We start from the raw sequence: 25,645 nt of genomic DNA, 5'->3' as shown, positions 1-25,645 counted from the left end.
ATTGGACGGTGTCCTTACTGCGAAGAAGGGATTTCGTTTCACAAAGACTGTGCGGTAGACACGCCTGCCAAAGCTTTCATGGCCAGATCCATTCACGATATGTATATTGGTAATGATGTAGTTTTTCCTTGATGTTGCTTCTCTCACTGCTTGCTGCAAGCTCAGTCTGAAAGCTATGGCCTTCTGGGTTGGGTTGTTGATTTTACACTTCTCTAAAATTGAGTGATCTAAACTGTCCCAATTCCCATTTCTTTGTGTTTGTCATAGGCACTATGTGGGAGGTCTATGAGAATGGATGTGCAGATAAAGATTGTAAAGTGGTGCAGTTTCACTTTTTGTTTTGACCATACAGTATAAAGGTTGTGTTCTGGACTGCAATGGCAGTTAAGAATAAAGCATTTAAGAGCAACTTGGGACAAGATAGAGGCCATATTTTTGCTGTGCAGTTCTTCATCTTATAAATTCAGCCATACAGTTCACATTTTTTGGTTGTTAACTGGCCTGCTAAGCACTCAATAAAACAGGCAGAAAGTTAATGTTTTAAGCCAGAGGTGCAGAACTAGCTCTGTTGGGAAATTAAAATTAAATATTTGTAAACTGTCTATGCCAAAAGAGCTACAGATGCACAAAACTGCACTTTTATATCTTGCTCTTTTTCCAAACATTCCTTGAGCAAATAACTTCGAACTTGTCCTCTCTCTGTGTTTTAGGAAGTGGTGGCTTATTAAAAACTCCCCACCAAAGTGTACAGAACTGGACGCTACACCATAGCAAGGATGTGAACACAATGGAGAAAGTAGAGAAGGAGTTTACAAAAGTGGTTCCAGAGATGAGAAATTACAATTATGAGGATAGATTAGAGAACTTGGGATTGTTTCCCTTGTTATCCTCACACCCTCCCAACACCCCTTGTCCTCCTGGTCCTCAAAGCTGTAATTCCCACACCTTGTCCGGCAGCCAATGTCCACTCACATGTCTGGCGCCCTTCCAGCTTCATCACTTGGCCTGCCCGGTTAATGCCAATATCCCTTCAGAATTACCAAAAGCCTCCCATCTGGTTGGTCCCTCACTTAATATCTACTTCACAAGGGGTTCTGGCAAGTTGTTTCAATGGCCACCCATCCCTCATATGCAGGGTCAACTGGGTACCTCTGTAAACATTGAGGGCTATTGGATTCTCTATGGCAGATGCGTTGTGCGACATGGAGGGACAGGCGCAGACAGTGGCACACTGGTCAGCAACTTGGGTCACTGTCTGTGTGGAGTTTGCATGTTCTGCCCGTGTCTGCGTGGGTTTCTTCCGAGTGCTCCAGTTTCCTCCCACAGTCTGAAGATGTGTGGGTTATGTTAAATTGCCACTTAGGATCCTGGGACACATAGGTTAGAGGGATTTGTGGGATAAATATATGAGGTTATGGGTATAGGGCGTAGGAGGGATTGTGGTTGGCACAGATGTGATGGGCCGAATGGCCTCCTTGTAAGGGTCCTACGTTTTGTATGAGTTCTATGCTGGGTTGCAGCTGCAAAGCTTAATATAATGCCTCCCAATGCCTTGCACCCAACCTTTAATCCTTGGTGCATAAATTTTCACCCACTCCCTGACTTTGAGAACAGATAGCTGACATTTTTAAGGCTTAAATCATGATGGCCAGTTAGTTAGACAAGAGTGTCTCAGGAATATTTGAGGGCACTATTACTCTCTGAGGCAGAGACAGACAACATCAATAGATACTGTACATAGTGAGGACTTGTCATCCCAAAATCTCATTGCTGTCGGGCCTTTACCCTTAAAACGCTTGAACTGCCAAAGGATTCTGATCTTTTTCATTTTTACAAGCCACTGAACCCAAACCCATTTTTGGGAAGTGAAAAAGTCACATGTCAGAATGATAGAAAACTCTTTTTCAGGATCCATAATGTGTCCTTGCAGTGATCAAGAGCGTAGCAATACCATGCACATTTTCCATTAAATTGTACTATATACTTGGGAGAAGTTCCTGCTACTTGCTATTAACCAAGAGAAGGCTCAAACCTGTGTGTGTCAGTTGTCTAATGATCACTATCCTTCAGAAGAACATAAGTGAGTTCTCTTTGTGTTCTAATGATACCTCGTGATGAGAAATTGAAGTCCTCTGTAGCAAGCTCTGTTAGCTGAAACTGGAGCCAGACATGTTTGTAGTACTCCAGGGTGACATTCACAATTAAGCAGCTAGTCAAATTCATTGATCAGACATGGAGGCGTAGACATGTTGTTGGAATCAAGTCACTTTTTGTGTGTTAACCTGAATCTTGTGCATCACTGAGCTATTGTCATATGGGGACATTTAGCTAAATTCTGTCATCACCAGACATCAAACTGCATATTTTCAGCAGGGAGCACTGAATAGCAATAAGTAGTAGCAACTCTTGCAGATATTTGCCTTCCCTACCACATGAATGCTGAGGACAGTGCTGTTCAGGCTGGGCTAGTTTAACACAGAACTAAGGATAAAATCTGACCAGTGCGCCTCAGTTTCATACAGCGCATGCCTGAATCATAGTAGCAATGATTCAATTTTTCAAAGAATAATAGCCAAGAAATTACTGTTTGTGATATTATCTTAGAAACACTTAATCCGTGCGCATGAACTGTCTGCTAGTTCATCAGTGTTGTTAACCTGCTTATTTCAGTTGTGTTAATGCCCAGGAACGCCATACAAATGTGTTAAGCATTTCTTTTCTATTGCTGCAACCAGTGATTTGTGGGCTATTATTACTGTCTATTGCTTCAGCAACATGCTTCACTGCACCACAGTACACAACCCAGTTCTGCAGTTGTCTCACATGATTGCTAAAGGTTTTAGCTCTTGTTTCAAAATTGTTCAATTGAGATAACTATTCAATATACAGTAGCTTATTTTTTGAATATTAAAATGAAATTTGCAATTGTCAGGTAATTTAAATACTTCTTGATGGTTGTAGCCTGAGGATACAGAATATTGATAGAAGCAGAACAGCTTGTGAAAATGGTATTAGGTTCAGTTTTATCACTGTGTTCCTTTGATTCATGCTTTAAAGTTCCCTCAAAGAATCATAGAATCCCTACAGTGCTGATAAACACCAATTGGCCCATTGAGTCTGCACTGATCCTCTAACAGCATCTTACCCAGGCCTTATCCCCATAACTCCATGTGTTACCCCGCTAATCCCCCAATCTACACATTTTGGGATACTAAGGGGCAATTTAGCATGGCCAATCCACCTAACCCGCATATCTTTGGCCTGTGGGAGGAAACCGGAGCACCCAGTGGAAACCCACGCAGACACAAGGAGAATGTGCAAACTCCACACAGTTATTCAAGGCTGGAATCGAACCTGGGTTGCGAGGCAGTGAGGCAGCAATGCTAACCCCAGTGCCACTGTGCCTTGCTCTCCAGCATAAGGTGATAATAGTGTCAATCAATCTCTTTCCCTTCAGCCAAATATGCCAGCAGCATATAAATGCCGCAATGACACTACAACAAGGTTAACCTAGCTCACATTATTACCCTTCATACTACATTACTGATTTCAAAGGATATCAGTTCATTATCATGCAGTATTAATTTATTATCTTTCATACATTTGCATAATTTATCATATGCATAATTTAGGTAAAATCCAAACTCCAGAGAAACAATAATTCTTTTATTCACTGGTCTCTTAATTTAATTACAATTGAAATTCTCACTATTTCATATTACTGTGATCAAAGCATGCTGCGTTCATCCAGTTAAGCTATCTGAATTGATATTTCCTGTTAAGATTTAGTCATAAGGAATCACACAGCAAATTTTCCAATTGCATGGAATAAATAGCAGTGTAATGCATTGTGGCATGAACACTAGTTCTATGTTCAGAGTGGATTATTTCTTTAAGTGCCCTTTTGAATTCCTGAAATTCTGGAAAGCATCACAGGATTCAAGTATTTTGGCACCTTTCTAAACAGTTGTTCCATACGCTAATCAGTTGCAATCATCTAATCTTTGCTACAACATGCATTTCATGAAGAATTCTGCTGTAATTTTTAAATGATCAAAGTCAGAGTGATATTTTCCACTGTTCCATGACGCACATCTCAGCTCGTGTATTCCAATATTAAATTCAACAACTGCTACATGACTTCAACGTGAACAGAACCATATATCATATCAGAGTGTTCCACTCTTAACGATTTCCAACAGTCCCACCTTTCACTTGTTCCTAGTTTTCATTTTTTTAAAAAAATAAGCCTATTTAATCACTCACTACATGCTATAAAAACAGATTGACTGTTTGCAAAAAGTAAAAGATTTTTTAAAGTGTAGATGAGTTCTCAGTGTCCTGGACAATAATTGTTAGTATACCAACTTTCCTTAAAAAATACAGATTATCTGGGCTTTATCATATGCTATTTGCGGAACCTCGTGATGCCCAATTTGGCTGTTACAGTTGCTATATTACAACGGTCAGTATGGGCAGAATTTTCCCCTGGGGTTTTGGACCCTGATGCCAGAGCCTTATGGAGCTCCCCAAGCGCGTGCTTGCCAGGAGCCAGTCTGGCTGCACTATATTCCTGAAGGTGACCTAATTAGCTGCCTTCACACTTTTGGGCAGGCTCCTGATGTTGTCAGGGACAGGAGGATGTGACAACGAAGGAGGCAGGTAAGAAAGTAGAAGTACTGGAGCACCAACCCTCGCAATTGTCCAACATGTTTGAGATTCTTGCGACTTGTGAGAATGAAAGACTGCAGGGCAGATGAGCAAAGTGACCAGGGCACAGTGGTACAGGGACTCTTTGAGGTTGGGGGAGAAAATAGGAACCTATTGGTAATAGATGTCTGATAATCAGGGAGATTAACACAGTTCTCTGAAGCTGAGAGTGGGAGTCTAGACGGCTGTGTTGCCTGCTGGTGCCGGGATTCAGGACAAATGATAAGGGCTGAAGAGGAACTTGCAGTGGGAGGGGACGGATCCAGCTGTCATTGTCCACATTGGTACCGATGACATTGATAGGATTAGGAAAGAGATTCTGCTTAGGGTTTATGATCAGCTAGGGACTAAATTAAAAAGCAGAATCTCAAAGGAGATAACCTCTGGATTACTACCTGAGCCATGAGCAGATTGGCACATGGTAAATAAGCTTAGAGAGATAATTTGCCTTTCTATTTTTTCTGCCAAAGTGGATAACCTCACACATATCCATCTGCCAAATTTTGGCCCATTTTCCAGCCTATTTATACTTATCTGTAGAATCTTTATATCCACTTCACTCACTGCTTTCCCACCTATTTTAGTATCATTCACAAATTTTGCTATGTTACACTCTGTTCCTCCTTACAGGTCATTTATATAGATTGTAAACAGTTGAAGTTTGAAGACTGACCTCTGTGGCACCCTGCTAGTTACATTTCACCAGCCAGAGAAGGATCTATTTATCTTAAACCTCCGCTTTCTATAAGTTCGCCAATCCTCAATCCAATCTAGTGCTCTACCCCCGGTCCCCTGCGATCCTACCTATAGGATCAGTCTTTAGAGCTGCACTTTGTCAAACACCTTCTGGAAGTCTAAATATATTATATCCATAGGTTCCCTACTATCTACCTTGCTGATTACATCCTCAAAGTACTCAAGCAAGTTTGTCAAGCATGACTTTCCCTTCATAAAGCCATGCTGACAATGGTGGATTAAGCTTTGTCTTTCCAAATACTCAGTCATTTCCTCCCTGATGATCGATTCCAGCAAACTCCCCACCATAGAGGTCAAGCTAACTGGCTCTCCTTGCCAACTTGCCTAGTTCCATTGACAGTTCATAAGAACATAAGAACATAAGAACATAAGAAATAGGAGCAGGAGTAGGCAGTTCCAATTGATTTACACATAAGCATGTCTACTTTTTTAAAATTCTAAAGGTTTCCTCACATCCCCAAAGTGTGTCTTATCTCCCCCTAAGATGCCCATTACCATATCAAAGATATACCTTCCTTCTTCAAAGGGGTACTCTTGGCTACTTAAACAAATTCACTAAGTTCCAACCCGGTCTTACCTGATTTAATCTGCACACTTTGGGTTTCAAACTCCTGGTCTATCAAAATCTCACTTCTGCAAATAACCAGTTGCCTCTGCGAACATGACTTCTGCCCCGACTCTGCTCCCTGCACTATGAAAATGAAACATGCCATGTTTGAGGCTGGAACTTTGATTTCTGACCATTCTGCTATTCTCACCACAATGTAGACTCTCTGTCATGATGGAAATCTGGCCCATTATTATATTGGAACATCTGCATTGTTTCTAATGTAATAAAGTTGCAGTTTGTGCAGGTGTCCTTTATTTGGGAAAGGAAAAGTTAGGGAGAAAAATCTATCTCGAGATTCTGCCGGTAATCCCATTTGGAAGAATATCTTGTAGTTTCTAATGTGGATGTGCTTGGGATTTGATATGATGCCGCATGGGAGTTTGAGAGCTTGGTAATATTTAAGCCTGACACATAAATCATGGTCACTTGGATGGAGCATCCAAGGATAGAAACACTTGGATTTGTACAGTGCCCTTCCTGACCACTGGAAGTTCCAGAGTGTATTACAGTCAATGTAATACTTCTGAAGTGTAATCACTATTGTAAAGTAGGGAACTCACAGAGTGATTATTGTCAGATAATCTGCTTTTAGTGATGATGTCTGAGCAATAAGTATTGGCCAGGGCATGGGAGAACAACACTGGTCTTCTTGGTGTTATTGCATCCACCTGAGAGGACAGTTGAGGCCTTGGTTTAACATCTTAATGGAAATATGGCACCTCTGACATTTCAGTTCTCCCCTCATGACTACACTGAGTGTTTGCCTAGAGTTTTGAACTCAAGTCTTTGAAGTCACAACTTTCTAACTCAGAGGCAAGAGTACTATCAACTGAACCACAGCCGACACCATGGTGACAGATGCCCATGGAATTGTGTTCTTTAGGAATGCTAGATAGTAGGGGACCAAACTGGCAGAGCAAATAAACAAGCATCAAATCATAAAGAAGATCTTGTCATCCAATTGCTCACTCAGTAAATTGTACCTGCCATGCTTCCTTACAGTAAAGATTGATGGTACTGATAAATAAAGATCTGATGCTTGTGCTTTGACAGGAAAAATGACCAAACTGAAAGAACTGAATGTTAGTTATAACAAGCTGACATCTGTTCCACTGGAGCTTGGGTGCTGCGAGAACCTCGAAAAATTGAACTTATCAAGTAACCTGGAACTGACAGAGCTCCCATTTGAGGTAATGTCTTTGGATGAAACAACTAATGGTCTTCGTGCTGTGGATAATTTAAATCAAGACCTGTACAAGCTTTATGCCACAAAGAACATGTGGTGTGTTTCTATATAGACGTGTGCTTATTGTTCAACTGAAGCTATTTAAAGTGGTTGCTTTTTGTATCGTGTGGCACTACTGTACAATTATCAAACTCTTACTTCCAAAGTATCCTTAAAAACAAGGTGCTTCTAATCTTCTAATTCTGTATCATCACCTGATATTTTCAAGCAATGTGTGACTGTCTAAAAATGAAGTGATTGGCCATTTGTTTAACTAAGCAGGACGCACATCTGAAGAATGAAATTAAAATATTCACAAACAAATTTTAGCTACAATTCTAACCTTTATCCATGCAAACTATAACCTGTCTTTTCTATCCGACCTTTCCACAGTTCTGTTTGAACCCCTCCAGTCAGGTTTCTATCCCAACTGTAGACCTGAAACAGCTCTTAACAAAATCACAAATGGCATCCTATATGATTAAGACTGAGGTAGATTATTTCTCGGAACACTTCTCAGCCTGGCTGCAGCCTTTGACATGGTCTGCCATCCAGTTGGGTGGGACAGCCTTCCAGATCCATTGCTATCTATTCACTGAGAACTAGAGATTCACCTGTAATGGCCCTTTTTTCTTCTTTTGCACTATTACATCTGGTGTTCCCCAAAGATCTATCATTGTTGCTCTCCAATTTTTCAGCTACACATTGCCCCTTATAATATTATACAAAAACATGTAAGCTTCCATAAGTTCACTGACAACACCAGCTTGCCTCAGCACCTTCTCTCACAACTCCTCTGCTGACTCTGATTTGTCAGGTTGCTTGCCTGACATTTGAATGTTTGATAACACTCCTGTGAAATGTCATACCAGAGTGGATTTTCATCTTCACCATTTGCATGGTAATCTGGTGGAACAGATTGCCTGTTTATTGTAAAATCCTTGTGAAATCAATGGAAATGAAAATCATGTCTTTTTAAATAATGTCCAATGTAGGAGTTTGGATTGGGGGCCACAGATACTTAAAATAGGTAGTCGACTATTTGCAAGTAATTTTAAGATAGCATATTAAGTTTATTAAAAAGCAAAAGTCTAAATAAAATGCAAGAATTAATTAAACAGATGAAGTATCATGACAGTTGAGAGCAGTTGAGCCAACCGTCCATCATTCCAGAGGAATGAATACAGAGTATTGATAGCAGAATTCTACTCTTTACTCAAAGTGTTAGGAAAGTCTTCGCTTGTTCTTCCCCTCCTCCTCTGATCCATCATTCCATCTGAAGAGGTGGCTGCCTCATGAGAACTGGACTTCACAGGAACTGTCCCCTGTCCCCGAACACATGTTAATTTGCCTTTTTCTGGGGTCGGTAGCTTACCTACTGTCAATCCTAACTCTAATCCTACCCTAATCAAACCCTGCTGAACAATGGATACAGGATAAATGCTGAAAAGGCCAGGGCAATCACATCCCCCACTGCTCCGGCTCAGCTTTTTAGTTTACATCATGTTGTTGTGGGTCTGATCCTTTCTAAACATTTACACAGATTAGGGGGTGCACAAGTTATCATCCTACTAATTTAGGAATTTCAAGATGCAAACCTGAACTAAGTGGCATGCTATTTCCAGAGACTGTTCAGAATTGTAATTTGTTTCGAAATTATCTTTCCAGACAGAGAGGAAATCAGTGTTGTATTAGCTAATCTCATAAGAGCTCTACATAATGCACAAATACCAATTTAAAGGCCCTAATTTCTCATATCAGGTGATCAGTTTCCTCAATTCTGTACCCAGTGGGTAAAGCTTAAGGTGGCCCCCATTGTTTTGTCTCCTGTGAAACACTTTGGGATGCTTTACAATGTTAAAGGTGCCTTGTATGTACAAATTGATATTCTTGCCTATTCAGATCTACATTTCATTGAAGATCTGTATGTACTAGCATGTGACTAGTTAGTACAAGAGTTACCTCCAGAGGGCAGCTCTGTACTTGTTTCATACCAGTTTTGGACTAACTGCACACAGCACCTACCCTTTGAAACTGTTTGCCACTGTGGAGAATGTTGATAATTAGATGTTACATTTAAAGTTGTATAGAGCTAATTTTTAAGTCTATTATATCCTGTGCAGTGGACCTGTGACACAAATTGTTGATCAAGAAAAGACCAATAGAGCACATTTCCAGTGGACCTCGACTTGTGCATAGGAAGCACCCACTGAAATAAGTGGGGGCTCCATTCAGATAATAAATAAGAGTAACTTTGTCAGGCAACTAATTTTCTGACATTCATGCACAAAGGATGCTCAGTATTAATCAATTTCATTAAAAACAATGTAGGTAAGCTTTGTCTTCACCTACTGGACAGTAAATCAAGGGGACAATTCACCAGGACAAAATAAAAATCACGATTTTTATTTGCATTGATTTCAACGGCATGAAAATTAAGAACATTCTTCAATGAACCGGTAATCTGTTCCAGCAGATTATCATGGTGAAGATGAAAACTGGCTCTGATATGTCATACTTTAATTGGTGGTGCATATGGCACTATAGTATAATTGGTCACATCCCAATTATATTTTCAAGATATGAAACACCAACTTGGCACCCAGGGGTCCTCATCTGCTGGGAAACTAAAGTTGGGCTTTTTGCTGCAAAGCCACTTGCAGCTATTAAGTGATACAACCCTGGCACAAGCAGAAAGCAATGTGTCTTTGGCACTTCAAGCCTCTCTCCACCTCTTTCCCAGACATGCAGTAACGCTGATTTAATCTGCTCTAAGCTTCACTTTATAGGTTGTCATGGAGACAGCATTGTTTTTTTTCTCTAGGTGTGTCACTGGAATTCATGCCAGCGCTGAGAAACCCACACTTGGCCAGCACCTCACAAAATCCATCTCGCCCACACCTGCCCAATTTTCTGGCTAGGTTCTCTTAGGGCAGCACTTAACATGTGCCAGGGCCTCCCATCCCCTCCATCAAAAAAAGTCAGTGGGGAACTCACACCTTCTTGTATACAACGGCCCTGCAGCCATTTAGCACTGTAAGGAGCATTATTTCACCTGGAACGAGATCTCCGCCCCATCTGATTGTCGGGCACTTCTCGGGCATTACCAGACAAAGGCCAGATAGTGAGACAGCATCCAATGGGTCAGAAAGGCAATAGTGAGAGAGGTTCCGATTGTGAAAGGGGTCTTGATAAGGGCTCACTCCCCCTTTCCCGCACAAGGTCCGAGCAGGCTACCCCTCCCATCCCACCCATCCCAACCCTGTTCCCGACCTCCTCCTGTTGGGCAAATAAATTGCAACCAGGGTTGGAAGTGACCCTTAAGGGTTTCAATTGGTGTGAGGGTTGAAGAGCAGGCCTAAGCCTTGTCTGTAAAATTGCAACAAGGGCAGGGGAAGGCAGCAGAAAAACGACTTACATAATTTTACATGCCCCCTGTAGTGGCCGTAAAACTCTGCCCCAATTTCTGCCTTTAAATTAATTAAGTGCAATTGACACATTGATAAGTTCAGAGAAGGCCATATATAAAGGTCAACTTCACAGTAAGTGCTTAAATAAAAGATTATAATGTAAATTTGAATTTTGATTCTTTTTCAGGTACAGTTGGTATAGTTTATCTAAATTGGATTCAGTACGACATAGGAATTACACATTATAGTCAATAATCATAAAACCACACCCAGAAATGAAGCACTGAACTTGAAAAAGGTGCTAACTCTGTTCAATTGAAGCTTCAACTGTTGATAAAACATTGGTTTTGTTTATCTTGTATTCTGAATGTGTATATTGTACTTACTCAAAAATATAACTTATTATAACATCAATAACCTCGTTACAAAGGATTCAATTGGGAAGCAAAGTAGAAAGTTCTTTGCAGGGAGGCAACATTCAAGTGATAAAAATGAGTAAATGTTGAGTGCACAGTGTTTACTCGATTTTTGCTGAAGATGAAAATGTTTCTCTGTATAGAACTTTTCACTAAATAAAATTGTACAAATAATATTCGAAGATTCACCTTTTAAATAAGCTTCTACCTGAGCTATGGCTTTTTTGCCCTCTAGTGGATCCAATGTGCCTATTAAAGACAAAATCAAAGAAATAATGAAATTATGAATCAATACTATATTTTACCTGTTTGATTCTGCAACAAATAGAAAGATGAACACCGCCAAATGAGCTGATGTGCTATTGCCTACTGATGTGACAATGTCTGGACTGGTGCTTGATACTGAGAGAAGGCTGGCTGGCTGGCTGTGGATGATGGCTTATCCGAGGGATGAAAACAATTGTCCAGAACTTAGTCATAGCACACAGATTCAATGTCCATGATCTGCAGCCCAGTGTGATTGGTATCAATGGCATTACTGTGGTTCAGTGATTGATGCATTATTGAAATTCTTATGAGGGCTGTGACGCCCATACATTTGTTTCACCTTCAAGCTGTCTCGCTTCAGCCCACTGGCCTCTTTGAGACTTGGTGACCACCCTCTCACGCTCAAGCTCCAGGGCTCCCAGCTCATGGCTGCTGAGGAGTCCCAGGTTTGGCATCCCACCACCAGTAGCAGATCTCGCAGAGTTGTTTCCAGTCCCTTTGCACACTTGATCCTTTGATGGACCCAGATCATCTCTGCAGCCTTAACTTACAGGGGAAGAGATGTGTTCTGAGATTCCCAGATTCCCACATGTTTGAGTGTAACTCTGGACAAGCCCCTTCCTCAATACTCCATTCTGGACAACTCAGAATTCAGCTTTGCTGAGCGTAGAAGATCAATAAACCTTTTCCGGTATTTTATCCACATATGCTGGACATGCCATGCCCACTGAGCTCAGCTGCCACTTCTGCTCAGGCCTTCTTAGTTAGATGGGGTGACTTCCTCCTTCCATCCCTCGGCATCAGGATATCCCTCCTGGCTGTCACCACCTCCACAAGGGCATGCAGACACTCTGAAAAATGGGGAAGTTTTGCTGCCCACCTTGCAACGCTCCTGTCTGGATTGTCTTCCTGGTGTTGCAGCCACTACAATGTAGATGTCCCTCTGCCTTCTCCAATGTCTTCAGCAACCTCTGACAGCTGCCTTTAAACTTTGCACCAGGCCACCATTGGACCCAGCACCCATTGTACACCCACTCTGCCGGCCCCGCTGAACCTATCTGGATGCTATCCTCTTAAATAGCCAGCCAGCGTAATATCATGAAGCATAATTGATCTCAGGTGGGATTGTCAAACTTCTGGTCAAGAATATGGCTGAGGAGGACACTGGGTTGCAGGGGAGTAGAATAGACAGTATTACAGTTGATAAGGAGGATGTGCTGGATATTCTTGAGGGATTGAAAATAGATAAGTCCCCTGGTCCGGATGGGATTTACCCTAGGATTCTCTGGGAGGCAAGAGAAGTGGTTGCAGAGCCTCTGGCTCTGATCTTCAGGTCGTCTTTGGCCTCTGGTATAGTACCGGAAGATTGGAGGTTAGCGAATGTTGTCCCATTGTTTAAGAAGGGGAACAGAGACTTCCCCGGGAATTATAGACCGGTGAGTCTCACTTCTGTTGTGGGCAAGGTTTTAGAAAAAATTATTAGGGATAGGATTTATAGTTATTTGGAGAGTAATGAATTGATTGGAGGTAGTCAGCATGGTTTTGTAGCGGGTAGGTCACGCCTTACTAACCTTATTGAGTTTTTTGAAAAAGTGGCCAAAGAGGTGGATGGGGGTAAGGCAGTTGACGTGGTATATATGGATTTTAGTAAGGCGTTTGATAAGGTTCACCATGGTAGGCTTCTGCAGAAAATGCAGATGTATGGGATTGAGGGTAATCTAGGAAATTGGATCAGGAATTGGCTAGCAGATAGGAGACAGAGGGTGGTGGTTGATGGTAAATATTCGTCATGGAGTTCGGTTACGAGTGGTGTGCCTCAGGGATCTGTTTTGGGGCCACTGCTGTTTGTAATTTTTATTAATGATCTGGATGAGGGTATAGTTGGGTGGATTAGTAAATTTGCTGATGACACCAAAGTCGGAGGCATGGTAGATTGTGAGGAAGGGTGTCATAGTTTGCAGGAAGACTTGGACAGGTTGCAGAGCTGGGCCGAGAGGTGGCGGATGGAGTTTAATGCGGAGAAGTGTGAGGTAATTCACTTTGGTAGGAATAACAGATGTGTTGAGTATAGGGCTAACGGGTGGACTTTGAATAGTGTGGATGAACAGAGGGATCTAGGTGTATGTGTACATAGATCCCTGAAAGTTGGGAATCAAGTAGATAGGGTTGTTAAGAAGGCATACGGTGTCTTGGCGTTTATTGGTAGGGGGATTGAATTTAGGAGTCGCAGCGTCATGTTGCAACTGTACACAACTCTGGTGCGGCCGCACTTGGAGTACTGTGTGCAGTTCTGGTCCCCACATTACAGGAAGGATGTGGAGGCTTTGGAGAGGGTGCAGAGGAGGTTTACCAGGATGTTGCCTGGTATGGAGGGGAGGTCCTATGAGGAGAGACTGAGGGATTTGGGGTTGTTTTCGCTGGAAAGAAGGCGGCTAAGAGGGGATCTTATTGAAACATATAAGATGATTAGAGGTTTAGATAGGGTGGACAGTGATAGCCTTTTTCCTCGGATGGAGAAAGCTAGCACGAGGGGGCATGGCTTTAAATTAAGGGGTGGTAGTTATAGGACAGATGTCAGGGGTAGGTTCTTTACCCAGAGGGTGGTGAGGGATTGGAATGCCCTGCCTGCTGCGGTTGTAAATGCGCCTAGTTTGGGGGCGTTTAAGAGATCCGTGGATAGGTTTATGGACGAAAAGGGATTGGTTAAGGTTAGTGGGTCATTGTTTTTTAACTGGTCGGCGCAACATCGTGGGCCGAAGGGCCTGTTCTGCGCTGTAATGTTCTATGTTCTATGTTCTATGGTCCTGCCTGCCATGCACACACATTGTGTTCAAAATTCAAATCCATGTGTATCATCATGTCAACAGCCTTACCCTTTTCAAAAATCTCCAGGAAGTTAATCTCAGTAATGGTGACCACAAAACTATCATTGATTTTTGTAAAAACCCCTCTTTGGTTCACTAATCTCCTTTAGGGAAAGAAATCTGTCAACCTTATCTGGCCTGGCCTACTTTTGACTCCAGACCTACAGCAATGTGATTGACTATTGCCTACCCAGCCACTTGGTTCACGGGCAATTAGGGATGGACAACATCCCATGAAGTAATAAATTAAAAAAATTATGATTTTTTTCCCTTAACAAATCCATACTGGCTTTCCTTAATTAACCTGCATTTGACCAAGTGACTCTTAGTTTTGTCCTGAGTTAACATTTCGTGGAGCTTGCTCACATCTGAGGTGAAACCAACTGGCCTGTAGTTGCTGGACTTGTCTTTCCATTTTATTTTGAACAAGGGTGTTGCAATTCTCCAGTTCTCTGGCACCACTCCTGAGGCTAGACTGGAAATTAGGGCCACATATTGCCTCCCCCAATTTCCACTTCCACTTCCCTCAGTATCCTTGGATACATTTCAGCTGGTCATGGTGCCTTATCAGCTTTAAATACAGCCAATTCAATACCTCCTCCTTTTTCATTGCAAATCCTTCAAAAGCACTAACTCGCTGCTGTTGATGGTGACAGTTGGTCATTTTGCAAAAAGCATTACAGCTTCAGCCAACATTGCCACCATTTTATTGAAATAGTTGAACAGGAAGCTTTTTCATAACCAGAGAAACAGTTGGGATTAATGAAATAAATATTTTGGGATTGTGTCTATGAGATACCAAAAGGAAGTTGTCGTGGTCAAATGTAGAAATTCTATTGCGTGGTAAACAAGAGATGGAATCAAAATGGAGATGCCTGATCAATGTCAGAAAAGTAGCAGGTTTGAGATTCAAATGCTAACATTCGAAAGCCATGTGACAGTTTCTATGACTGGTGTATGGTCCTTTTCTGTACTGACATACATACATCACTTCTTCTGGTCAGGCAACCGATATCAGAAAACTTAAGCTGAATGTTACTCCAGTGGGATTTTACAGTCCCACTGAAAGCAATGGATTTTTGAATGGCTCACCGCATTTTACAGCCCTGCCTCCGCTGCAATGGTGCCATAAAATTCTGCCCTCTGTGAAGGTGGAGGGATAGGTCTAACAGTTACTTGGCCTGCTGAGTCTAGAGAAAGGAGCAAAGAAGATCTATTTAAATGGTTAGTTTCAACACATGTTGGAGATAGAAGGCCTTGACTATGTTTGTAATGTGCAACCAAAATGATTTGAGTTTTGTTTGTGTTTCAGCTACGTGACCTGCAAAAGCTCAGCTACTTAGATCTGTCCTCAAACCAGTTTCTGAGCATACCTATCTGTGTGCTTCGAATGTCAAACCTCAAGAATCTAGACATTAGCAACAATAAGCTGAAAGACCTGCCTCAGGATATAGACAGGTAACTGCCTGATTAACCATGGAAGAAGCCTGTACAAAACCTGAAGTGGCCAAAATGGGCGCTCAGTAAAGTTTTTTTATTATTCGTTCACACGATCTAAGCATTGCTGGCAAGTTCAGCATTTATAGCCCATTGCTAATTACCCTTGAGAAGGTGGTGGTGAGAGACCTCTTTGAATCATTGCAGTCTTTGTGGTGTAGACTCTTCTCATGGACATATATAGCCTGGAATTCTCCAATCTTGCCAGCGGTTAGGATTTTCCGTCCCCACTGAAGTGAACAATAATTTGGCTGAGTGCCAAACTCTCCATACTTGTGGCAGCAGTGGCGGGGCATACAATATCGGAGAATTCTGGCCATCATGTTTTGCGGCAGAAAGTGGGTGTAAGAAAGTGTATGTCACAACTTGGCCTACATCTTTGATCCTTTGATTGAAATCAAGTACAAACTAATGGGATGAAAGTTTTGCCAGACAATGTCTAGAGTTCTCAATAAAATGTGTTTTCAGTCACAATTCAGTCCTCCCAAAACTCTGGTTTGATACAATTTGGAGTCCTAAAGCCTCCAGATTGTCCTATGTGGACAGTGTTCTGAAAAAGTGCCAAAAATGCCTCCAGCAATTGGACTTTATAAACTGGAGATTTCTTTAACTTGTGCTTAACGCTCTCTCCACTCGCATTGTCTGTACTTTTAAGGCTTGATTACCTATAAAGATTTGCATTCCAAACATTATTTTGTAAATTGAGTTTGTGTCTTTATATGCTCTGTTTGTGGACAGAACTCCCACTTACCTGACGAAGGAGCAGCACTCCGAAAGCTAATGGATTTTGCTACCAAATAAACCTATTGGACATTAACCTAGTGTTGTGAGACTTCTTACAATATATTTCCAAGTCAGAATGTTGTCTTACTTGGAGGGGAGCTTGCAGTGATAATATTCCTTGTTTTTCTCATAATTAGGTTGTAGCTTTAGAAGATGCTGCTGAAGGAATCCTGGTGAGTTCCTGCAGTGCATCTTGCAAATGGAACACATTGCTGCTACAGTACCAGTGGTGGAGTGAGTGAATGTTTAAATTGGTATAGATAGGATACTGATCAAGTGAGTTGCTTTGCCCTGGATAGAGTCGACTTTCTTAAGTGTTGTTGGAACTGCACTCAGCCAGATAATTGTAGAATATTCCATGACTGACTTATGCCTTGTAGATGGTGGGCAGGTTTTGAGGAGTCAGGAGGTAGGTTACTCAGTGCAGAATTCCCAGCTTTTGACTTGCTCCCACACTTCCGTCTCTGAATCAGAATGCCAATCATTATCAGCCTGACGCCAAGTACCCATTATCTTAAGCCCACCTGCCAGCCTAACTCCAAGAAAACCCCTCTCATTGAGCAGTACACCACATCTTCTCACATCAATCAATCCCCTTCCCAATGTTCATATGCCCCATCATTGCCTTTCCAGATCTGCCACTTCCTAAGTCTACTTTCCCACCACATGCACACTTAGTATTCCTTTCCTCATGCTACCACACTGCAAATTCCATGCTGCCACAACAAAGTGCACATTCCCACTACACCCAGTGTTTCCCTATTAATACTACCACATCCCAGGTCCAGTTTCCCATTCTTCTCCCACACAGAATTCCACTTAGTTCTTCCAAATAATTCTTCTATTGACCCTTTGCATAGTTGCCTCTGCTAGATATCATACATCCTGCAATTACTGAGGAAAATCCCTCCCAACCTTGCCAAGTAACTCCAGCTGCAACCAGCAAGCCTCACTCTCCCTCTCCCCTCCCCGCACCCCCCCCCGAAAGAAAAGCCTACTCCTTGCTAAAATTAGTTTCAATCAATTTCTGTCTGATTTCTGATTTTTTAGCTCCCCTTACTAAAATATCTGCCCAGGCCAATATGTTCCCCATTTCCATTCTCCTAATTAACCTCAGCCACAGTGTTACCCATCTTGTTGTCACCACTTTCAATATATTTCACACTCCTCCAGGCTCTGCAAAAAGCACCCATTTACTCAGCAGCCCCTGATGGTCCATTTAAGGACAACTAGACAGGCCGCTTAATGGCTGTTACCAATGGGCGGACTGTATGTGGCACATGCTCCAAATATTAGATCGTAAACATAGCATTGGGGTCCTATAATGATCTGATACATTTAATGGAAAGTGACTCAACAGATTTAATTATTTGATTACAGTTCCTGCTTCTTTCAACTGGAGTGTTAGTTTCCCATTTTGAAGTACACCAAGTGTCAGGAAAAAGGTCCAGCTATCTATTAGCCTTTATGTGAAAAGTGCCTCCTTATTTTGCTCCTGACTGGCCTAGATCTAATTTTAGGATCATGTTGCCATAACTTTGAGAAGAAATCATTTCTTCACATCCAGCTGCAATTCATTGGGAACTCCACCCATATCACACCCCTTGCTTGGCTCAGAGTGCACAAAGAATATATCTAACCATGAAATGTTGTAAGCATTTCTTGTTGAGATCTTTCCCTGGAGGTGCTACTAACTACTGACTATTACTACTGCAACAGAACAGGGACGGCACAGTGTAGCACTGCTGCCACACCGTGCCAGGGACCTGGGTCCGATTCTCATCTTGGGTCATTGTCTGTGTGGAGTTTGCACATTCTTCCCGTGTCTGTGTAGATTTCCTCCAGGTGTTTTGGTTTCCTCCCACAGTCCAAAAGATGTGCTGGTTAGGTGCATTGATCATGCTAAATTCTCCCTTAATGTACCCGAACAGGTGCAGGACTGTGGGTGAATAGGGGATTTTCACAGTAACTTCATTGCAATGTTAATGTAAGGCTACTTGTGACAAATAAATAAATTTTTAAAAACTGCATAATTGGCTTCAAAATCTTAGATGTAAAAATACTAAAAAGCAGCCATTATTTGCATTTATAAAGCTTTTCAAATATTGTGTGCTATTTTTATAATTTACAGACTTAGTGAGCTAGAGTCCCTGTTCCTTCAGAAGAACAAGCTGACCTACCTCCCCAAAGTCTTGTGCAGATTGACTAAACTGAAGATGCTGGCAGTCAGTGGTGATGACATAAAGAAGTTACCAACTTCTCTGACAACTGACCCCAATCTAAAGTAAGTGCTGCAATACAATCTTTCCGTTTCCCATTTGTATAAATATTTAAACACTCTCCCTCTCCCTTTTAGCCCTGGTTTTGCTTCAGAGAAAAGCTCATTCTTCAACTCCAATAGCCGGTACTTTCAGAATGTCCTTAATGCTACTGTGAAACTGACTCAGAAATCAGCTAATGTGAAAAGTGGGTAATGGGACCAGTTCCAATAGAACACTCCTACCACCTTACCTTGGACATTTCATTGCTTTACAATTGTCCATTTAGTGTAAAGATTCTGACTGACAAAACTTACCTGGTGTCAAAGGTAAGATTTAAGGTGGGATTCTCTGATCTTGTTCCTTCCTGCCCCGCTGCCAGCAAAAATGAAGAATTTGGCAGTCAACCAAAACTCCATTCACCGCAATGGCACCAGAGAATCTGAGCCACAGGCAAAGCTGAAGGATCCTGGCATTAAATACTTGGCTCGCTATTGCTATAAGGCCACTCCAGCACGTTAATCATTAATAGAATGTCCACTGGTGCACGTGAATGAATAACATTTACTGAATGAGCAAGTTGTACTGAATGTACAACACTTACATCAAGAGTGCTGGGAAGATGCGATCTGGGGCCTGGGGTCCAATATTAGTAAACACAGGTAAGTCCATAAAACAGCATCACTTTGGACTTACAGAACATCGTTAACAAGGCCAAACATCCCAAAAATTTCCACAAAAGTTTCCACAAAAACTGGAAAAGGGATGAACACCAACCAGGAGTTGGAGAACTGTTCGAAAAGATAATCAAAGGACTATCAAATAGATTGTGAGAAGGCTGTTGAAGAAGAGATGCAGCTAAAAAGAGAGTTTGGAAGAAGGGGTGCATAGAGCTAAAGGTTCTGACTCAATATTCGAGTCAAAGGTGCACACAGTAGTCTCAAGAAAACAAAATGAAAGATGCTGAGGCATTAAACTTGCGAAGGTTTTACTGGATGGTTTTCTGCAGTGATTTGAAACTGAAGGTTTATTAGTTAACATTGGCACAACTTAACCTGTCAAGCCACTGTTTGGGACCAAACCAGTCAATTACACAGGTTATCATAATATTCTTGTTTTTATACTCTGGACGGGATTTTCCAGCCATGCTCAACCCAAAACCGGAAAATCCTACCAGAGGTCAACATGGTCTGTTTGCATGGTCTGCACCTCCCCACCCCTGCCTGCTATGATTCCCATTTTTCTCCTATATGTAATTCTGCTGATCCACATCCATTTTCATTGTAATAAGCTTGCAGAATTGGTAGGTAATAGAACTTTATTTAAAGTATTGTGCACAGTTTACATCTCAATTAAAGAAAGATAGAGCGACAAATAAGAAAGTACAAAAAAGATGAACTAGAATGATATCTGAATTGAGAAGCTATACCCATCAGGGGAGATTGAACAGGCTGTGAATTTTTGCTCTAGAAAAGAGAAAGCTGCAAGATTACCTAATAGAGATCTTTAAAACTGTGAGAAGGTTTGGTAGGTTGGACACAGAGAAGTTGTTTCCATTTATGAAGGGAGGACACCATAACTAGGCATCATATGGATAAGATGGTCACTGAAAATCAAGTAAAGAATTCAGGAGTGATTTATTTATCCAGGGGTAATTGAGGCAAATAACAGAGATGCACTTAAGGTGAAGCTAGATAACCACATGAGGAATGCAATAATGGAAAGTTGTATTGATAGGGTCAAAAAAAGTGTGGTGGTGGCCTTAAGAGGATGATAAGCACCAGCATGGCCCAGGTGGGCACAATTCTGTGTGGTATAATCTATGTAATTTTACGTAAAACATTACCGCCACGATCAATTTCCGTACCTGTAATCTACAATTCTTATCACAACGACATTTAATTATGTTTTAAATATCTTTCCCCCATTGATTTGAAGGATTGGTTAGGAGATGGCACAGAACTAATAAGGTGAGCAGCTGGAAAATTTGGGAAGATTTTTTGGATTTAGTTTGGGAACCATTAAGACCGTGCCTCTGATGATGTTTATGTGTCAGCTTATTCTGGTTGCACTCCTGCTTCTCGTTTGTGGGCTCAAATCCAATTCTGGGATATAAAGTGTATAATCTAGTGTTGAGAGACTGCAGTGTTATTGAAGGCCATATCATTCAGCTGAACTGCTACACTTGTCATGTTGGTAAAAGTGTTGCTTAAAAATCCCATGATACCAATTAAAGCAGAACTCACAGTCAGACATGTCTTTTTCTAAATTCAACAGTATATATAAAAGAATGCTCAATGTTTTGATATTGTCCTGAATAACAAATGAATGTACAAATTAGAAGCAGGAGTAGGCCACTCAGACTTTTGAAGTTGTTCCACCACTTGATAAGATAATGGCTGATCTGATTGTGGTCTCAATTCCACTTTCCTCGCTACCCACTATAGCCTTTGACTCCCTTGTTAGTCAAGAATCCATTTGCTCTGCCTTAAAAATATTCCTCTCTCTGGGGAAGAGAATTCCACAGACTCACAACAGTACCAATTATTTTAGCAACCTGGGATATAAACTATCCAGAAATGGTGACTTATCCACACTAGGCATAGCCAATCTCTCCAATAGCCCCATTCTATCAGTTTTCACTCCACGCATTACCTCTACCATCTCTATTTCTACTGATAATTTTTGTCAGTATCCTTGTGAGAGAATGGGGATGTGGGACTGATCTTACTGTGGATTGACTATATCCATGTTTCAAGATGGCACCAGAGCGTGACGACTCTTTGTGAGCTTTGTATGGAATGATTTGTGTGGATAGCACACAAAACAATACCTTTCACTGTAAATCAAGTCAAACCCCCTGAGAGATAAAAAATTATCTTTATCTCTATCTTAAATTGAAGACCCCTTATTTTTAAATTGTGCTTCCTAGTTCTAGTCCCTCCCACAAGGGAAACATCCTTTCAGCATCCACCCTGTCAAGTCCCCTCAGAATCGTATCTGTTTCAACATGTTAAAAAAATCAACATCCAATACGGTAAATGGATTAATCCTCTTCTCTTTCCTATTAACAGATATATTGATCTGCGGGAAAATCCACTCGAAAGCTTAGAAGACGAGATGCTCAGTCAACTCTTTGAAGATGATGACGAGCACCAAGACTTTGAAAAAGATTTGATGCAAATGTACTTTGAGGATTTGAAAGAGAGAGGTAACTGCTGGAATAAATTTACAATCTCTTCTTTAGAAGAGAAGGGACATAATGGTGTAAAGATAAAGGACTGGATTATACCTCTGGGGTGGAAAACAGAGTTTGGGACAGTTTCTGGCTCACAAACCTGCCTCTGGGGGGAAAACCTTTACTTATTTTTGATTATCCTCAGCAGCAGCAAATCAGTGGCCAATCGGCAGATTCATTGTCCAACTAAAGATGGTAGGTGGCTCTCGAAGCTGGAGGGCCAATCTGGGGCTGTCCATCTTGAGAGCAGCAGCAGGCTGCAAAGAGGCAAGGAAGAGGGCAGTTCAAAATTGAGGCGCACTCTCTCCATCTTTTTAAAATCTTTAATAAAAAAATGGTCATAAGCCAGGACATCACTGTGGGAGAGAATGGGACAGGTTGGGGAAACCTCCCTGCAGTGCAGCCTGTGGCTACTGCTGCACTCAGGCAGGCACAGAGGGCCTCCAGGCCTACTTGGACTGCTAGCACCCGAGTCTGCCACTGGGTTCTCCTCTCCAGGCACCTAAACCGGATCCCTGTCACCTGCTGGACGCTGACTGGAAAAACTCAGTCAGACTCATTTAATTGGTCTCAATGAACCTGATTAGTAGCCCACGATATGCAGGTGTATAGCCCTGCCAGCCCTGATCCTTGTTCCACATAATGACACAGAGGTGGAATGGAGGCAGAGAATTGGTATGCCAACTGGTGGAGCTAATTTTAGCTCCAGTCTACCTCCGATCATTAATATAAATGACAAAAAGCAATCTTCCTATTATTGATCCCAGTGAAGACCCCTATATATTTTCCTTCTGTCTACAAAACAACTTCATGTTTAAATGCAGGTTCCAGTCTGGATACCTGAAATATCTGTGCAGTGGCAGTTCACTGGTTCCGGCTGGTGAATATCAGAAAAGCTGAAGGCTGCCCAAATGTCCCCCAGGAAAGTGGTCAAGGTGCAAAAAGTTTAAAAAAAGCCACAACCAATCCACATCCATATTATTTTTTGATAATCTAAAACAATCTTTGTTTTGCTTTGCTGCAGATACAGCTCCGGCCTATACTACAAGGGTATCACTAAGCCTACAGATCTGACCAGATACATTACCAAAATTCATCAAAATGTAAACTGGATCGCAAGAGAACAAAAGATGTGTGATTTGTGAAGAATCTATCCACTCCAGTGAGAAATTGCTATAGAAAGCTGACCATGGAATACTAGTACTCACTTATAATCAGATGTAGCTGTATAGAGGACTATTAGAGCATCATTTTGCTATTGTCTTGATTTATGGCACGTACAGTGGCTGAGAGGAGGTGGTTTGTTGATGGAAGTAAAATGTTCAGAGGGTTACATGACCAAATGTTAAAGGTAAGCAATAATGTTATAATCTGGATGTCTGTAACATGGATGTATTATACTTATTTTAGAACAGAATAGAAAGATTGTTAAAAAAAAATTAAAAATGTGTCTCTCTTGGCCTGATTTTTAAATTTATAATACTGCAGCAGAACCTTGTCTCAATTGGAAAGCTATTTTAGCACACTCACTCAGTTGTATTTCATTTATTGCAAAATGAAAGCATTTCAACAGCGCTCACACATTTATTCCTCTTTATATAAGACAGTATTTAATGTTAAAAATACAACAGGATAATTTAGGATACTCTTTAGAGTTTGTAATAAGATTTCACTGTTTTTATTTCCATTTACTCCCTCCATTGAGTGAAGGTCTATCACCACAGCCTTCCTTTATCTCCCTTCTTTCTCATAGTCTCTGAAGACAAAAATAAACTACCCTATTCATTTGCTGAACATATTACAAAACAGCCCCAAAGTATCTGGTTGTTTTTCTCTTCTAATGAACAATAATTGAGCTTTCAAGGTTTAGTGGCTGTCAGCAAAAGGAGTTGGTAAAATACACTAACTGGTCTTGTCCCAGTTGACAGTAGCATCGCTGAATTATTTCAGGTAGGTCACTATGAATACTAAACAGTCCCACTTTATGCATTTTGCTGAAATCTATCTATGAATGCTCTTTATAAGAGCAGGAAAGGCAGAAACTTGGTTCCAGTGCCTTTTTACATCATTGGCAACCCCTTTATTAATGATGGCAACTCAGTTTCTATTTACCCGCAGTAGCAAAAAGCATCCAAAATGTTCATCTATTGAATATTGTCACAAGTTTAAATTTGTGACAGACAGTTAGAAATTCCTATCATACTCTCCAATTTAAATAATTTGTAAGTAAATGATTGTGACCCTTGTTTAGTACCATAACACAGAAGCTAAACCAAATCTTTTTATATCACAACTAATCACTGTCCATATGAATTTAATATTCCAGACTGAATTATTTCAATAAAATAAATGCAGCTCCTCTTTGGAAAAAGTTCAATTTCTGTAGCATGTGAAATTAAATTGTAAAGACAGTTTAACGGAACAGTATTTGTTTTGCCATACAAACCAGGGAACCCCCTTGGTGTTCAATTTTTGGCCAGTGTTAAAGTTGCTAGTCTCAGCCAGGGAAATAATAGTGGTCGTTATAATTGCCTTCAAAGTTCCAGTGAAGGGGAAACATTCATGGTGGTTCCCAGTTGTGACAGCTGTCTTGTAACCTCTAGTTAGAAGTGCATGTGTACGAATGTTAGATGTGGGCAGGGTTAAGTTTGACTGTGGTACCCCAATGACATTCACCGTTCAGGCTCACGCATGAAGGATAGCCACTGGAATGCAGTCCCAGATGCTGCCATCTATGAAATTCTCTCCCACTTCAGTGGAGGTAGCCTAGGAGAAGAAAATAGGAAAAGGAAGAACCGAATTAAAAAATACATAAAATGCAGAATGGATATGCTTGAATATTTTTTAACTTCTTGTAATGTTATTTTGTTTATATTACATTTAATATGTAGCAACTTAATTTTTTAAATTATGTTTTAAACAGTTTAAATTTATTTTTGCAAGTTATTCAAATAGTAGTTGGCATTGTCCCTGCTATTGCCTCATAAATGAAGCACACACTTCCAGCATAGAGCTCTTCATTAGGGCCTTTGCAGGATCTGTGTAGGAAGGTCTTGTGGTGTAGTGGGTGGCATCCCTGCCTCTGAGCCAGAAGGTCCAGGCTCAAGTGAAGTATTTATGTTATGATTGTTTATGACAAATATATTAGAATGTATGAAAATTGCTCAGCAATATACCAATTCTGGTTAACATTAATAACTGATGATATAAACTGCCAAATGCTTGTTGCAAAATATTCCTCACTATTCTGATGTACTTGAAATTCAATTAAATACATACAAAAAATGCTTACATTTCAGATAGTTTGTCAATCATTTTGTGATAAATGTTATGGCTTGTGACACAAAAATATGTATAAAATGATTTAACATTGGACAAAGGAGATCTTCCTGTTCAGCAGTGCAATTCTTTTTTGCAGGGTACCCAAAAGGGAGGTTTTATAAACGCATCAGTTATTTTCTTTTTCATTTTAATTTTAAGACTGTAAAATCATTGTACTAATGAATACTCCAATTCCCATGGATATATTCCATGTGGCTATTAAAAGCCTCCAGTTCACTCATTGTTTATTGCATATTTTGGTTTTAAAGCCACATGTTGCCAATTTTATG

General features: G+C 41.0%; 1 protein-coding gene across 1 annotated transcript in view; it reads left to right on the top strand.

Moving 5' to 3' along the window:
- LOC145343030 (leucine-rich repeat-containing protein 2-like) overlaps nt 1-25,332 on the top strand; it is a 62,745-nt gene extending 37,413 nt beyond the window's left edge. The window contains exons 5-9 of the mRNA XM_080188773.1: nt 7,130-7,266; nt 15,571-15,716; nt 18,670-18,822; nt 21,871-22,007; nt 23,059-25,332. Of these exons, the coding sequence (XP_080044899.1) occupies nt 7,130-7,266; nt 15,571-15,716; nt 18,670-18,822; nt 21,871-22,007; nt 23,059-23,108 (623 nt within the window). The 3' untranslated portion in view covers nt 23,109-25,332. The remainder of the gene's footprint in view (nt 1-7,129; nt 7,267-15,570; nt 15,717-18,669; nt 18,823-21,870; nt 22,008-23,058) is intronic.
- The last annotated feature ends 313 nt before the right edge of the window (nt 25,333-25,645 follow it).

The sequence above is a fragment of the Carcharhinus amblyrhynchos genome, chromosome 5 (assembly GCF_965287045.1).
Source record: "Carcharhinus amblyrhynchos chromosome 5, sCarAmb.v2.hapA, whole genome shotgun sequence".
Classification (NCBI taxonomy): domain Eukaryota; kingdom Metazoa; phylum Chordata; class Chondrichthyes; order Carcharhiniformes; family Carcharhinidae; genus Carcharhinus; species Carcharhinus amblyrhynchos.
This window is presented reverse-complemented; position numbering and strand designations above follow the sequence as displayed.